Source organism: Triturus cristatus, chromosome 12, assembly GCF_964204655.1.
Source record: "Triturus cristatus chromosome 12, aTriCri1.1, whole genome shotgun sequence".
Taxonomy (NCBI): domain Eukaryota; kingdom Metazoa; phylum Chordata; class Amphibia; order Caudata; family Salamandridae; genus Triturus; species Triturus cristatus.
In genome coordinates this window covers 104,231,068-104,244,990 of record NC_140595.1, presented here as the reverse complement: position 1 = coordinate 104,244,990, position 13,923 = coordinate 104,231,068, and the positions used below count along the sequence as shown (strand labels likewise).

General features: G+C 41.7%; 1 protein-coding gene across 3 annotated transcripts in view; it reads left to right on the top strand.

The window, feature by feature from the left end:
• Positions 1-11,792, top strand: part of KANK3 (KN motif and ankyrin repeat domains 3) — a 160,312-nt gene extending 148,520 nt beyond the window's left edge. For 2 of the 3 annotated variants that reach the window (XM_085638312.1, XM_085638313.1), the window contains exons 7-11: positions 1,188-1,407; positions 3,404-3,546; positions 4,430-4,630; positions 7,954-8,052; positions 8,656-9,876. In XM_085638312.1, coding sequence (XP_085494438.1) covers positions 1,188-1,407; positions 3,404-3,546; positions 4,430-4,630; positions 7,954-8,052; positions 8,656-8,715 — 723 coding nt within the window. In that variant the 3' untranslated portion in view covers positions 8,716-9,876. Of the gene's footprint in view, positions 1-1,187; positions 1,408-3,403; positions 3,547-4,429; positions 4,631-7,953; positions 8,053-8,655 lie in introns of all 3 variants that reach the window. The other variant, XM_085638314.1, reaches the window with a different exon arrangement.
• Positions 11,793-13,923: the final 2,131 nt, after the last annotated feature.

Sequence of the window (13,923 nt, the reverse complement as noted above, 5' to 3'; positions counted from 1 at the left end):
AAAGAGATGACAACCACTCTGATCAAGGTGGGAGGAGCTTACTAGACTTGAGTGGGGCAGGGTGGCCACTGTCCGGGGCACCTGCTTGGTAGGTTGTGCTTGATTGTCAGTATTTAAGGTGAGAGGTTGGAGAAGGAAGAATGGATGGGCTGGAGAACTACAGGAAGGGTGAGAGGAGTCTCTTGCACTTTTTGCTTAACAGGTGGTAATCGTCACTGGCAGTGGTGTGTAGCGAGCTGGACACCTGGGAGGCTTAAGTCAAATCCCGCTTGGTTAATTCACGAACATTTATAATGATATCACAACACTGATGTTGTAAATAGACTTGGTGTTCTGACAAGTTTACGGAGATAATTTAGCGTTATCTAACATTTTTGCACCCAACTCATTTGTTATCGGGACCCAAGTCATTTGTTTTGATTATATGTATATACACCTACTCCACATTCTGCCTGGTAATTTTTACCTGTGTGATCACTGTGGGCACCAAGGACAGCATTTGCCACCTATGTTTTTGGATTATGTTATGTGTAAATAATGCTATTTCCTGTGGAACAGCCTCACTGTGTTTCTGAATACATTAGTAGTACCGGTAACCTAGCAACCAGCAGCTCTAAATGTATATTTTACACGTGTTCATAGAAGACCATTGAATTCCATATCACATATTACCCAGGTTAGTAAGGCTTAGTGGACCACCCATGTTCTTTATATCAACATGTGATCTACCTGTGGTATCCTGCTCTTCTTTCTATGTATAACTTTCTTTGTATTCTGTGCCCTGGTGATCAGCCATAGTGTGAGTGGTGTCATAGAATGTTCATGTGTGCCTGATTGAGTGAAGTGTCAGCTGGAGCGCGTGGGCTCCCGGTGAGGCTGTTAACCTGCTTCTACCACCTTGTAACTAGCTATTTCTGTAACCTGTCACACCTGCTTGGGACTGAAGAATAAACTTCCATCTGGTTTTATCATCTACTCTGCTTACCCTCTTACATCATTTCACTAGCCATTCTAAAATTAAATGAGAAAGTGGATTTTGTTCTGCATCATTGTTTCAACCATACTATGTATTAAGAAAGTACTCAATAACTACTGTTGTACCATCACAAAGTTGCATAAATGAATGTCAAAAATGCTAATGTTAATTGGAGCATTACTTAGGACTAAGGGAGTTTTTGCTACCTCAGATCTCCAGCACACACACCATCCAGCATGAGTGGTTCAGAGTGTCCAGCCAGAAGACCTCTCTTCCAAACACTGTGGCCAACTATCTGTCTGTGTTTGCGGAGGTCTCTCCCGCCGTACTCAGCTTCGTGGTCAATCTCGCGGATGGGAACGGGAACACGGCTCTTCACTACAGCGTCTCGCACTCCAACTTCCGGATTGTAAAACTTCTCCTGGACACAGGTCAGTGGCTGAAGCGGTTATGCTTTGAAAAGGTGTATGAGAAAGTCTGTACCCACACTGACTCTTTTTAGAATTGTAAAGGGAAATTGCAGTGAAAAGATGACCAAGTTGCCAAAGTTTTCTCAAACTTTACTTTTGAAGGAAGGCCCATCAATTCCTCCGGAAAGGCTTGTCATACCATTTAACTATTTAAATACTCATTGCTACAAATCGCATGGCTGTTTAGTCCTTTTATGAGAAAAATGTACAGTACAATGCTAATTCTTTTCACATTGCTATCTTTGTGTAAGAATCCTAATAGCTCCTGAATCGACCAAAAAACGATTTAGAGGAAGTTAGGCTCACTCACTTTACTTGAACTATTCATGCTACATCACTTTCACCAGGCATTGGCCTATGGGCTTTGTCAATGGTCATTAGCCTTGCTCTACAGCATCCTTAATGCTGTGCAGAATTGCTAAAGAAAACAACAAAAAAAAGTTTCTAAGATGTGGTGGCTGCGTCATTTTATAGGCACATGCAACACACAATTAAACATCTACAATATGACACAAGGGTATTTTTTATATAATAAGTTGGATCAATAAATAAAAATAAAAAGTCATGAAAAATTGGGGGGGTTGTCTTGAATTTTAAGTGGGTGTAACATAGAGGCCGCGGGTGGGAAGCATTACAAAGGAAGAGGCTGGTGGGAAGAACCACAGAGGGTGCGGGTGACGGAAAAAGACAGAGGGAGAAGGTGTGAGGAACCAACACGGAGGACAAGGGAGGTGGGGAGCAAGACTGAGGGCGCAGGTACTGGAAGCAACACTGAGGGGGCGGAACACAGAAGCAACGCAGGGTGGCGTAGAAGCAACGGGCGAGAGAGCAGCACGGAGCGAGTGGTTGAGAAGCACACAGGCAAGAAAGCAACATGGCTGCGTGGGCAGGAGAGAAGCACACTGGTGACAAAGAGCAACATGGAGTGCGGCTGGGGGAGAGACAGGCAAGAAGGAGACAACTGAAACATACATGCACCCTCATTGAGTACTTAACCCAAAGGAAACAGTAGTGTTTTAAAAGCAAGCAGTAGAAGGACACAAGACATGTGTCCATGGTCCAGGGGAGGGACAAACACAAGAGGAAGAACGAAAGTCTACTCAAGCTAGCAAATCAAACACAAGCATATGAGAGTGAGAGTAGTGCCAACCAATGGTAAGCAATTAGAGGGCTCTAGGTCCACTGTCAGATGATTACAGATCTTTTTGCCAACAGAAAGCTTGCGTTTCAATGAGACCTAAAAATCAGTTGGTACCTCTGAAGAATACCTTAGCATACTGTAATTCTGGGGTGAAAAATAGACAGAGGGCTGTGGGTGATTGATTAACCTTAGGCCTTTCAATTCTCATTCAAAATAATGCAATAGACATGAGGGGGAAGCAATACTGCGTTTTGAGTGAAGGAACTGTAATACAACACTGCCATCGTGTGGCTATTTTAGTTAAATGCAGTAAGACTTCGAATGAGTTAAAGTTGCGAGTTGGCCACGCGAGAAGTATTTCAAAAACACCTACAGCATATAAATTCCTTGAAAACATTGAAATCACTTTATATATATTATATTACCTTGATTAGAAACTTTTAGAGATGACGTCCGCAGATGTGCAGGTACAGTACATCCGATAAAGGAAAGTTTAATGGTTGCCTACCTTCTTTTGAAGGATTATTTTATGTCTGATCAGAACCAGTTTCGGCTCATCATCAGGGACTTGTGTAGGTGAAATAACCATGACAACGAGACCCATCTTACTTCCATTATCAAACCAAGTGTAGAATGGATACGTGGGTATTCTCTATTCTGTTGTAACATACAACTGCGCCTCCTAGTAGGTGGAAAGAGGTATGGACCGCTGCTCAGTCCAAGCTTGCTGCACCAAGGATTCTTGCTGTCTGTGGTTGCATTGAAGGTGCCTCACCACTCTCATTTTAACGTCCACATACTTGTATGTCTTTGCAGAGGTGTGTAATGTGGATCGACAGAACAAGGCGGGCTACACCGCCATCATGCTTGCGGCGCTCGCCGCCGTGGAAATGGAAGAAGACATGAAGGTTGTGAGGAGACTGTTCAGCATGGGGAACGTCAACGCTAAGGCAAGCCAGGTTAGACTCCTCCTCCTCCTCCTTATCTTCGTCATCAGGAGTACATTAGAGTTTCCTAAGGAGCACAGAACACAAAACTGTGGAACAAACAAATGATAACAAGGGGCCCGATTCACAAAGGGACTTACGACACGTAAAGTTACGAATGCGGAGTGTCCGCACTCTGGGCGGAGTCTCCACATTCATGGCGGAATCTCTGCACTTGGGGCGGAATCTCAGTACGGCACACTTTCTGCAGTGAGCCGTATGGAGATTCCACCCCGAGTGCAGAGACCCCACCCCAAGAAACTTTGTGCTTGTAACTTTACGTGTTCGAAGTCCCTATGTGAATCGGACCCTAGGAGTTTTATGTGGCCCATAGAAGCAAGTCTCATGGGCAGACGATGCACTGTCACACCTTGTAGAATGTCCATATACAACACAGGCGCGTGACTTGGTTGGTGAAAAGGTCTTTCATTAGGGCAAGATGTATTTGAATGTAATAATACACTAATGGCCTGCTTACGAGTAAAGCCCTTGTGTGGTCTGTTAAATTTTTACTAGATGTATTACTGTATTTTATACTTATATTTTTTGTGTGCTTTTATGGTTTTAATATCTGAAACCGAATAAAGATTATTATTGATTGATTGGAATAGGAAGGAATTCTATGAGGGCATCCAGCTTCTCAGAATTTCCACCTATAATTCCTCACGACTCATAACCTGGCCCAAAGCATTAAGATGCAATAATCACACCCGTTTGTGTAAAGTTGAGGGTGTTGCGATGAATTCAGGAAGAAAGTTTACATTTGTTTGTACTGCTCACAAGGGACTGTTATCAGACTTGCATAGGAGAACATTTCTGGATGCTACTTACCGATTTCCATTTTTTTTTGTTTCAGGCTGGTCAGACGGCATTAATGCTGGCCGTCAGCCATGGGCGCCAGGAGATGGTGAAAGGGTTACTCGCCTGCGGTGCCAATGTCAATATCCAGGATGATGAAGGTTCCACAGCACTAATGTGCGCCAGTGAGCACGGGAGAGTGGAGACAGTAAAAGTGCTATTAGCCCAACCAGGGTGTGATGTTTCTATCACAGATAATGTAAGTCAACTCCTGCTTATTGATTTCATAGTTACTACTGTGTATAAGCATCACAACCCATTTCAAGTTAAGAGCACTTTAGGACCGCAATCCTGTAGTTATCAAGGGTCTTTAGTTAGCAGGTAAACCCTAGTGAACTTCATTACTTGGTGGCTAATGGACCTACAGTGCAGAATGCTGGTAAACTGATTTTGAACATTTTTATGGGGTTATTCATAGTTTATAATTGGTTGCAAGGCCCTTAAGTGCTACAAAAACAGTGTATCTGCAAGATCATCTCTTTTGTCCACCATTGCAGCTCTTTCATCAGGGTATCCGTTAGGGGGGAGATAACTCTGAGGTCAAGACTTGACTTCAGCAAGAACTGACTCAACTTTTGTCGTGTTGATATAAATTACACGGGAACCATATCATTGGATACTAATACCAAGCACTTACACAAAGTCTGGTATTTGGTACAGGGTCTACTAAATAGTTCTTATTCGTGGTTGGCTAGACCACAACATAATGACATCCACGGAACTTGATACCAAAAACAGATGAATTGATATTGTCAATAATATTGTGAAGCGACCATGTCAATCAAGTCACCATCGATGTTACATACCAGCATCCGCAGCCCCTGGCAACCACTGGCACTACCCTTGCCATAGTTAGCTGCATGATAATAAAACATACAATCTGCAATAACCGGTTTACTTTTTGAAGTTTACACTCCTTGGCTGTAGTTACTCACCATAACCTTTTCATTCCAGAATGTTTAAGACTTCAACGTTACTAGCAAAAATTGATTATATATTGGTTAAATGGAAAGATAAAAATAATCTTCAAAATTACTCAAACAAAACTGATAGCCCACTCAGAGCTTTTCTAATTTGCTTCATAGCGAATGGGGATCTGCATTAACCTTAATTCACCAAATGCCAGGGGTAGCAGAAGTAACATCAAACACCCTTTGACTGCTGATGTGGTATGTATGTATTTAAGCTTATAAAGCGCTCAGCTACCCCCAACGGAGGTGTCCCGGCGCTAGTGGATACAGAGGAAGGTGGGGGCCAGCTAGAGTTGTTGAGTCACTGTGTGATAAGGGAGGCTGGAGAGCCAAGTCTTCAAAACCTTCCGGAAGATAGATTCCGATTTGGCTTTTCTGATGTGGTCAGGCATGGAGTTCCACAAGGTCGCGGTTTTGACTGAAAAGGACCGTCCTCCTATTCTGGCAGATGGGACAGGGAGGGTAGGGGGGTTGAGTTCTGCGGGCCACCAGAGGTCGGGTAATGGGGGGGAGGGCTGATTGAAGAATAGCACCTCCGTTTTATCTGTATTCAATAGGCAGTTAGCTGTTATCCATATGGAGCTGTCCATAAGACACTGCCTAAAGTTTGAAAATGCGGCCTCTGAGTGATCTTGGAAAGATAACACGAGCTGCGTGTCATCAGCATATGAGACAATATCGATACCGTGTTGCTTTACCAGCGGAGTGAGGGGGGCGAGATAGACATTAAAAAGGGTCGGGCTGAGGGCCGAACCCTGAGGTACTCCACAAATCAGAGAGCGAGAGTTGAAGGTGTAAGGGTGCAGCCAAATTCTCTGGGAGCGGCCTTCTAAGAAGGAGCTGAACCAAGATAGGGTAGTCCCCATCACTCCCAACTGTCTGAGCCTGTCTAAGAGGATCTTATGTGACACTGTGTGGAATGCCGCCGACAGGTCCAATAGCACCAGCATTGCATAGTTCCTGTTATCCGTTGTCTCCCGGATAGTTTCTGCCACTTCGAGTAGTGCTGTCTCAGTGCTATATCCTGCTCTGAATCCAGACTGAGAGTCATGGAGTAGTTTATTGGTTTCAAGAAACGTGGATAATTGTTTCCGCACTACTTTTTCAAGAGTCTTAGCAGGTGCTGGTAGAAGGGAGATAGGTCTAACATTTTTCAGTATTGCAGGATCTGCATTCTCCTTCTTGAGGATCGGTTAAACAACAGCGATTTTCCAAATAGATTGATAAATGTCCGTTTTCAACGAGGTGTTCCAGAGTTGGTTTAGGGCAGGGTTGAGCAGTGGTGCTAATATTTTGTAAAATCTGGCTGGGCAAAGGTCAAGTGGGGACCCGGATTTAGTTTTTTCCAGCTGCTTAAGGGACGTATCCAGGTCAAGAGGGCTAAATTCAGACCATGTTTTTGTCGGGAAGAGGAGGGACAGTGGTGTGTTTAATGGTTCCGTCTCAGGAAATGCTGCGTAGATGTCTTGGATCATCTCCTGGAAGAAGACCGAGAGATCCTCACAGAGTGTGGCAGAGGGGACTACATTGCTTTTCATTGTCTCATTTCATGAAGATGTTAACCCATGGTTGACTCCTCGTCCCATCTGCTGTCCCTCTGCAGCCTCCTTTTGCTTCCGAGGAGTAGACGAAGGACAGGGAAATTGGTATATTCTCAACAGGCTGTAAATATGAAATGTCGAGAGAGAGGACGATGTTGTCCTCTCAGGGCCATTTTTTTTTTTTTTAGAAGACGGTCCGCCTATGTCCAACCCCCAAATCTTCTGGAGCTCCTTAATCTACTTCTGGGAATGGGTTACTGTCAGGTTGGTGAGACTAGAAATTACAAAGGAAAATTGGTCTTTTAAACTTACCTCCAATGGACGCCAAGTGACTTTTCAATTTTTTGTTTGGAAAACCTTTGTCATTTTATACAAATGTTTGCACTGGGTGTTAGTTTTCATTGGGCTGTTGTATCGGGCAGAACTAGGGTCAGCTGCAGGGAAATTGAATAAATTGTCTGAACAGAATTATGTTCAATTAGAGGTGAAGTTCAATTTGTGTCACTGATTAAAGCTGTATTTTCAGATGAATCATTCTCTGTGAATTTCAAGATCGCAATCTACCAATTGCTTATATGTATCTTCTTGTTAAACATTTTTCAAACTTTTTAATAATGTCTGCTTTTCTTTAAAATATCCATAATTGCTTTTAACATTTCTATGATCTATGCTGCTATATGCTGAAATGGAAAGACAGCCTTGTTGCGTAGCTTAAATAGGGGTGTGTGAAGTTAAGAAATACTTTCTCTGCAAACTGTTTTTTAAAATTTGCAATTTTTAAAATTATTTTTTACAAATGCTGCAGGTAAAATAAGTGATACAAAAATATAAAAATATATTTTATTGGAGTCTATATTACAAATCCTCCTGAGATGTTTCATATTTCAATCTAGAACTCTCCAGTCAAACTTGGAGAGGTTAATTGGAGTAGGGAAGCAACTTCTGTGAATACCAGACGGTCTGGTTGAAGAACATAGTAGGTTTGACTTAAAATGTTCCTCCTTTCTTAGGACGGCAGCAGCGCCCTGTCAATTGCTCTGGAGGCTGCGCAGCACGACATTGCAGTATTACTCTATGCACACTCAAATTTCTCAAAGGCGCACTCACCGGTAAGTATTTTTCAATGTATGGCACTCATCAGTATATATTCAATACATGTTTTATGCTGCGTTTTAACTTTAAGCCACCACTTTTCACTAATGAGTAAAAAGAAAGTTAACAACTATTGGCACTAAAGATTATTGGTACCGGAGATTGCTACAATATCGAAAAGATGGATAGATCAGAGATTCAAAAAATGAAGAAAAAGTGGGGGCAGGAGGAATAGGCTTATGGCACAAGTACAGAGGGAGACGTCACGGGTTCCACATAGAATCCCCGAGGTTTGGACAGTGTTGGGATCAGAAAGCTATGGTAGTTCCAATATTATTTTCATTTGCATCAATGAAAAGTTGCATCAACTTCTGAATCAGATTGTAGTGAAGAACAAGAAACTCTTTCAGACTTCAAACCATTCATGACATTCAGTGACGCACTTATTTGAAAGGTAAACAATTTTTGGGGACATAACAAATTATGACAAGCCACGGATGGTGTTGACATGGTGTTGTTTCATATTCAACTTCAGTCGAGCATGACATACCGTAAACTACAGTTTCTTCCTGAAGTGGCTAGATATATAGACTAAACTGTGCTTGTTCACTTTTTTTCAGCAAGGAACACCTGATCCTGGCATGAAGAACGCCACCAGTCCGACAAAGCCAGAACCGTAAGACTGAAGATGCTTTTGCAACCTGCACGCTGCACTTCTTCACTCAAACACATCGGTCAATCTAACGCAAATGGCCTTGAAGCACAGAACACAAAAACTCAAGTAAGCTAGAGCCCGAGGGAAGAGACAATCTGTTTCACATGAAGAACCACAATGTCTTTTCAATGGAGCTCTGTGCCCTCCTGATGTGCACAGGAGATTTCAGGTCAGGAGGCGGCTTTACTTCAAGTCTGATTCCACTGCTTAGTTGGGTATCTGGTCGCTTTGGCTGTGGAAGAAGCAAATCGCACTCAGCAAACATTCCAAATGCTGAAATCGGAAGGATCGGGAAGAAATTGTTTGAGAGCGTGGTGTATACTTTGTGTGCAGATGAAGAAACTAAAATTATCGATGGCTCAAAACCAGTACCACCAGATACCACACCAACACCTACGCAATGACACATGTGGAGCTGTGAAAAACCACCAGTCAATAACACGTGCACTAAAGACTAGAAAAATACGAATACTGTTGAATCGCAGTTTGGCCTGTAAGGGAGTCAAGACCTTTCCAAAAAAACGCTAATGAATTTGATCAAAGTTAGGGATGTGTGGATGCCACTACTCCATGTCTCAGCCCTTTTAAGAATATTGAGTTGCTAAGATAATTTCTCAGTTTCTTTCTTTCCAGTGGACCAGGCATCCTTTCTGTCGCAGCACTCAGCCCATTAGATCAATCTTCCATATGGATATGCACCCTGTGGACTGCCTCTCGATGTGCTTTCCAGTTAGCCCTGCCGCCCCACTAATTTGCTTATTAATATAACTTTACATTTTGAGTTTTTTCAGTGCTTTGCAATTTCATGGTATATTTTAAATCTGGTGGTTAGTGTCTTCAGTGTCATGGTGCATTTTGGTCCAGAGGACACGTGTGTCTGTCTGTCTGTCCAGAGTATACAACCACTCAAACAATATGATGTACCAGGCGGTGTTAAAGAAAAGTAACACTGATCCAAATGTTGACTTTGCAGTGAAGAATACCAGCCTGGCCATGCACAGATTTCTTCTCAGTGACATTTGTGAAGACAATCATGAGCATTACAACATGTCTGATGTCATCCGAGTCAAAGTATTATTTCAAAGGATGGATAGAGATGTTTTGCAGCTACTTTTGCAATATTTGCATGAAAAATGTACTTGGAAAGAAAACAACTCTTTAATCAAAACACTTATTTGGAGAGAATTGTGAAGAATGGCCAGAAAAAGAAAGTTATTTCATGTTCAGTCGGTGGACCCTTAGCACAAACTTTACCTGGTCTCAGTGGTATATAGAAATCCTGGACAATTCTGGAAATGTGAAATGTTTGTAGAGGCTGCTCTTCAGTTATAAATCTGTGTGTGCATGCTTTGAGGCAGTGCTGTATGTGCTTTGAGGTGGCCTAAGCAGAAGTCCAATAGCATGTCTCCAATTAGGTAGTTCCTCAGAGTAGCTGAACTAGCCAGACTTTTAAAGGCATTAAATAAGGACTCTGCCGCCCTTGTCGTCGACATCCCCATCACCTGGAAGGAGCCGCTGTAGAATCCATTAGTGCTGGTTCGAGTAGTGTCGCAGGAAAGATTCCAAGCTGTACTCACCAGTTAGCAAGAATTTCAGGTAACTGAGGACACAACAAGGGTTACCTTGCTTGTATCATGCTACAAGTATTGGGTATTTAAATAAATCTGCCTAATCCATCTAGACATGCCAGACGATGCTTCACAATGGACGCCAGTCGCTATAAACACGGACGTTTCAGTTGGAGTGGACAGCTCTCGTAACTCAAGGACTAGAAGTAGCGATGTTCACTGGACTTCTGCACACATTCGTACTTGTGAAGAGAAAACGACTGTTTGTTGGCAAGAGTATTGTCAAAGTTATGTCACTTTCATTGGACAATTTGATGCTTTATTTGCATTGATGACAATCATATGACATCAGGTGAAAGTACTTTTATTACTTAGTGCACAGATAGATCTCGGCTTCAAGTCTCCATACTCCCTTTCTGTAAAGCTACTGGGAAGTATCCGAGGAGGGCACCGAGAACAGTTCCATCCACTGCAGTGTACACAGCTTGCATTTACCTACTCTGTTTGTGCACGTAAAAAAACAACTATTCCCTCCACAGAGTTGTACTTTCATGTGGGAAGCCACTGAGAAGACAACCCACTTTTAACCTAGTACAGGTAACAAGTATAGAGATGACATAATTTTTTATTTTTTATTTTATCTGTTTTTGTCAGCTGACTGTAAAGGTGGAAGATTAAAGCTTCCACGCCGTTAAACAGTATTACTACAATAACTTTACTGGCTCTTGATCAGGTTGAAAACTATGGGCCAGACAGTAAATGGAGCAAGTTTGATGGACTGCATGAGTGTTTTTAACAAAGTAAGGTAAAAAATGCCAAAATGTTATCCAGGTGGGTATTATGACAATTTACTGGCTCATGATGTCAGGGGTGTGACATTGTCAGTAGCCATTGATCACTTGGCTCCTTTTATTTGGGATGCCTTCACCTTATGCCTGTTTCAGAATCATCCAAGCTCTGTAAAATGAATGTGCAACGTTTATTGATAGGTGAGAGCATCTGATTACATTTTGCCTCTTCAGATGTGCTTTAATGGATCCAGAAATGGTGTCGGGTAGAAATTATGGACCAGCACAAATTAACAATAGTCCAGAGAAATACATACCAACGTTTGAGAATGCCTGGGAAAAACTTGGAGCAGATGTAAAGGGGACTCAAATATCATTGTTGAGAGAAAGAAAACATTAATGGGACTTAAATTTCCACATTAACTTGCATCTGAGTTGAGACAATTTTAAGAGGGAGAATGTAGTGCTTACAGAAGAGTACACCACATGGAAGGACTCACAGTGAGCAGCTGTACGCATCAGGAACAACTCTATTCCAATACCAGCCATGGTACAGTGTTCCTCACAGTCCAGCAGCCAGGCGTCCACTGAATCCCCACCACCCACTTACATTCTACATTGAACCGCTGATGAACATATCCGATTACACGCATGCATGGATGTGTACATTCTGCTGGAGACCCAACACCAAAATCTTAAATAATATCTTTTTTATCTATAAAAAATTGGAAGTCGATTGCCTGACTGGGGTGTGTTTACATACATGCTGCTTTGTGTGGAGTCAAGGAAATGAGCGGTCTGGCATCACAATCCAATGGTCCACATCCAAAGAATTTTAAGATAGAGAAAAACAAGTGGTGATTCTCATGAATAGATGGAAACCTTATACATCAAGAAAAGATATGTGCTGCAGAACTATCTTTTGGAGGAAAATAACTTTTTTCTTTTGGGTGGTCCGGTTTTAACTTTACATTATTTGAGGGTTAGGTCATAATCCACTGGAAACCGTAGATTCTATGTCCACCTAATACTTGATCTGATGCCATTACCCATAATCCTTTTGTGCTGAATCACACTTGTTGGACGACGCTGACTCAGGCTCTGAGGATGAGTGCCCCTCCAGGTGAAGCATACTATGATTACTGTAATGTAAATACATTATTTTTGTATATATGAGCTTCATTCACAGTCATCAGCAACACAGTTTTTGAAGTCTATTAATTCGCTACTCTAGCGTCAGAGTAGTGGAAAAATATACTTTGCCTTTACTGCTATGATGTTCACTCAATTCCATAGAAACCCCTTGCAACTAGGCTACACCGCTTAAAAGCACACAAAAAATCCACCACAACTACAAAACACGGACAGAGTCCTTTGAAATAAAATAGCTTGTTTTTTTATTTTTATGATAAAATAAAAAAGAAAATCCCATAAAATATCCTCCCCGACAAAGAAACAGGACACTTTCAATCAAAACTGTGATTCAAAACTCAAAATTCACAATATACTAAAATCTAAAACATTGTCAAAAATAAAATAATCAACAATTGACAACCAAAAGGCTTCAATTTCTTTAAAAATACAAAGCTGGGCTTCTTTTTTTAACCTGTAAAGAAAAGAAAACTGTGAACTGGAAGATATCTGTGTTAAAGCACCCTCAGCACTAATGTACACGAATAACCAAAAAGTCAAAGACTTCATCCTTAGGTTATTCAGCCATTCGTCGTTCTTAAGTGATTAAATGAACAGTCCATTTTAATCATGACTTTGCAGCCCTTTCAGGTTTGGACTTGAGAACTGGGAATCTCACACTGAATTTAAAAAATAACAATTCTAAACCCATTTAGGACTATTTTTAAAAGCATGGTTAAAAAACAGGGGGAAGATCTGCTTTGGCTTCACCTGCTGCTTTGACTTTATAGTCAGTGGACTGATGGGTTCACACTTTAATTCTAAGATTGTCAGTTTCATGCCCAATTATCGGAATAATCTAAACACGCTAATACCATTAAGATTCCTGAAAATTTGGATTGATTTGAGGCTTTTAGACCAATTCTGCACACTCTTGCTCTACAAACATAGGCTCTGCTTGGAGTGTTGCAAATTGAAAAAAGGGATTTCAACAATTATTCACTATATTTAAATGTTAAGGGCTGAAATTCAATTTACTCTGAAGTCCCTTGCGTAAACATAAAGCGCCCCAGCTGTGCTGATGTAAATGCATGTTGCACCCCTGGGATAGGATACTTGTAACACCGCCCCTCGAATGGATGGCAAATGAGAAGCATTCGCAGTTGGGGAGATAGTTGAACAAGCATGGAGGATATAAACTGAACAACAACAGTAGAAAGACGCGATTGGTGGGATCCACACCCCTAAAATTGTACTTTGTGGGGCATTTTTATAAATACACAATGACCTTGGGTTGAACTAGGCCCCCAACACGAATGCATCCACCCTGCACCACAGGATCCACTAGTGAACATATGAAAATCAAGATAGAGGTTGAAAGACAAAGGAAGTGAAGAAAGGACAGAAACCAGAGTGAGCAGACCAAAGACCACAAGAACTAGAAGTGAATAGAAGAAAGCAAATGTAGGTCTTAAACTGGGAAAAGTGAAAAAGCTAGAAGTAGGTTGAAAGGTGTGTGACCGAATGGGGGAAAAGTATGTGCATGAAATCACCCAAAAACAAAGTGAGGATTAAGAATATAAAAACGTTGAAGGGTTGAAGGTGAGCGACTAATGGAGCCGGCTATCATCCTGTGACGACAAGTGGTCTTCTAATGTTGAAGTCAAGTAATATTTCTATGCTAAG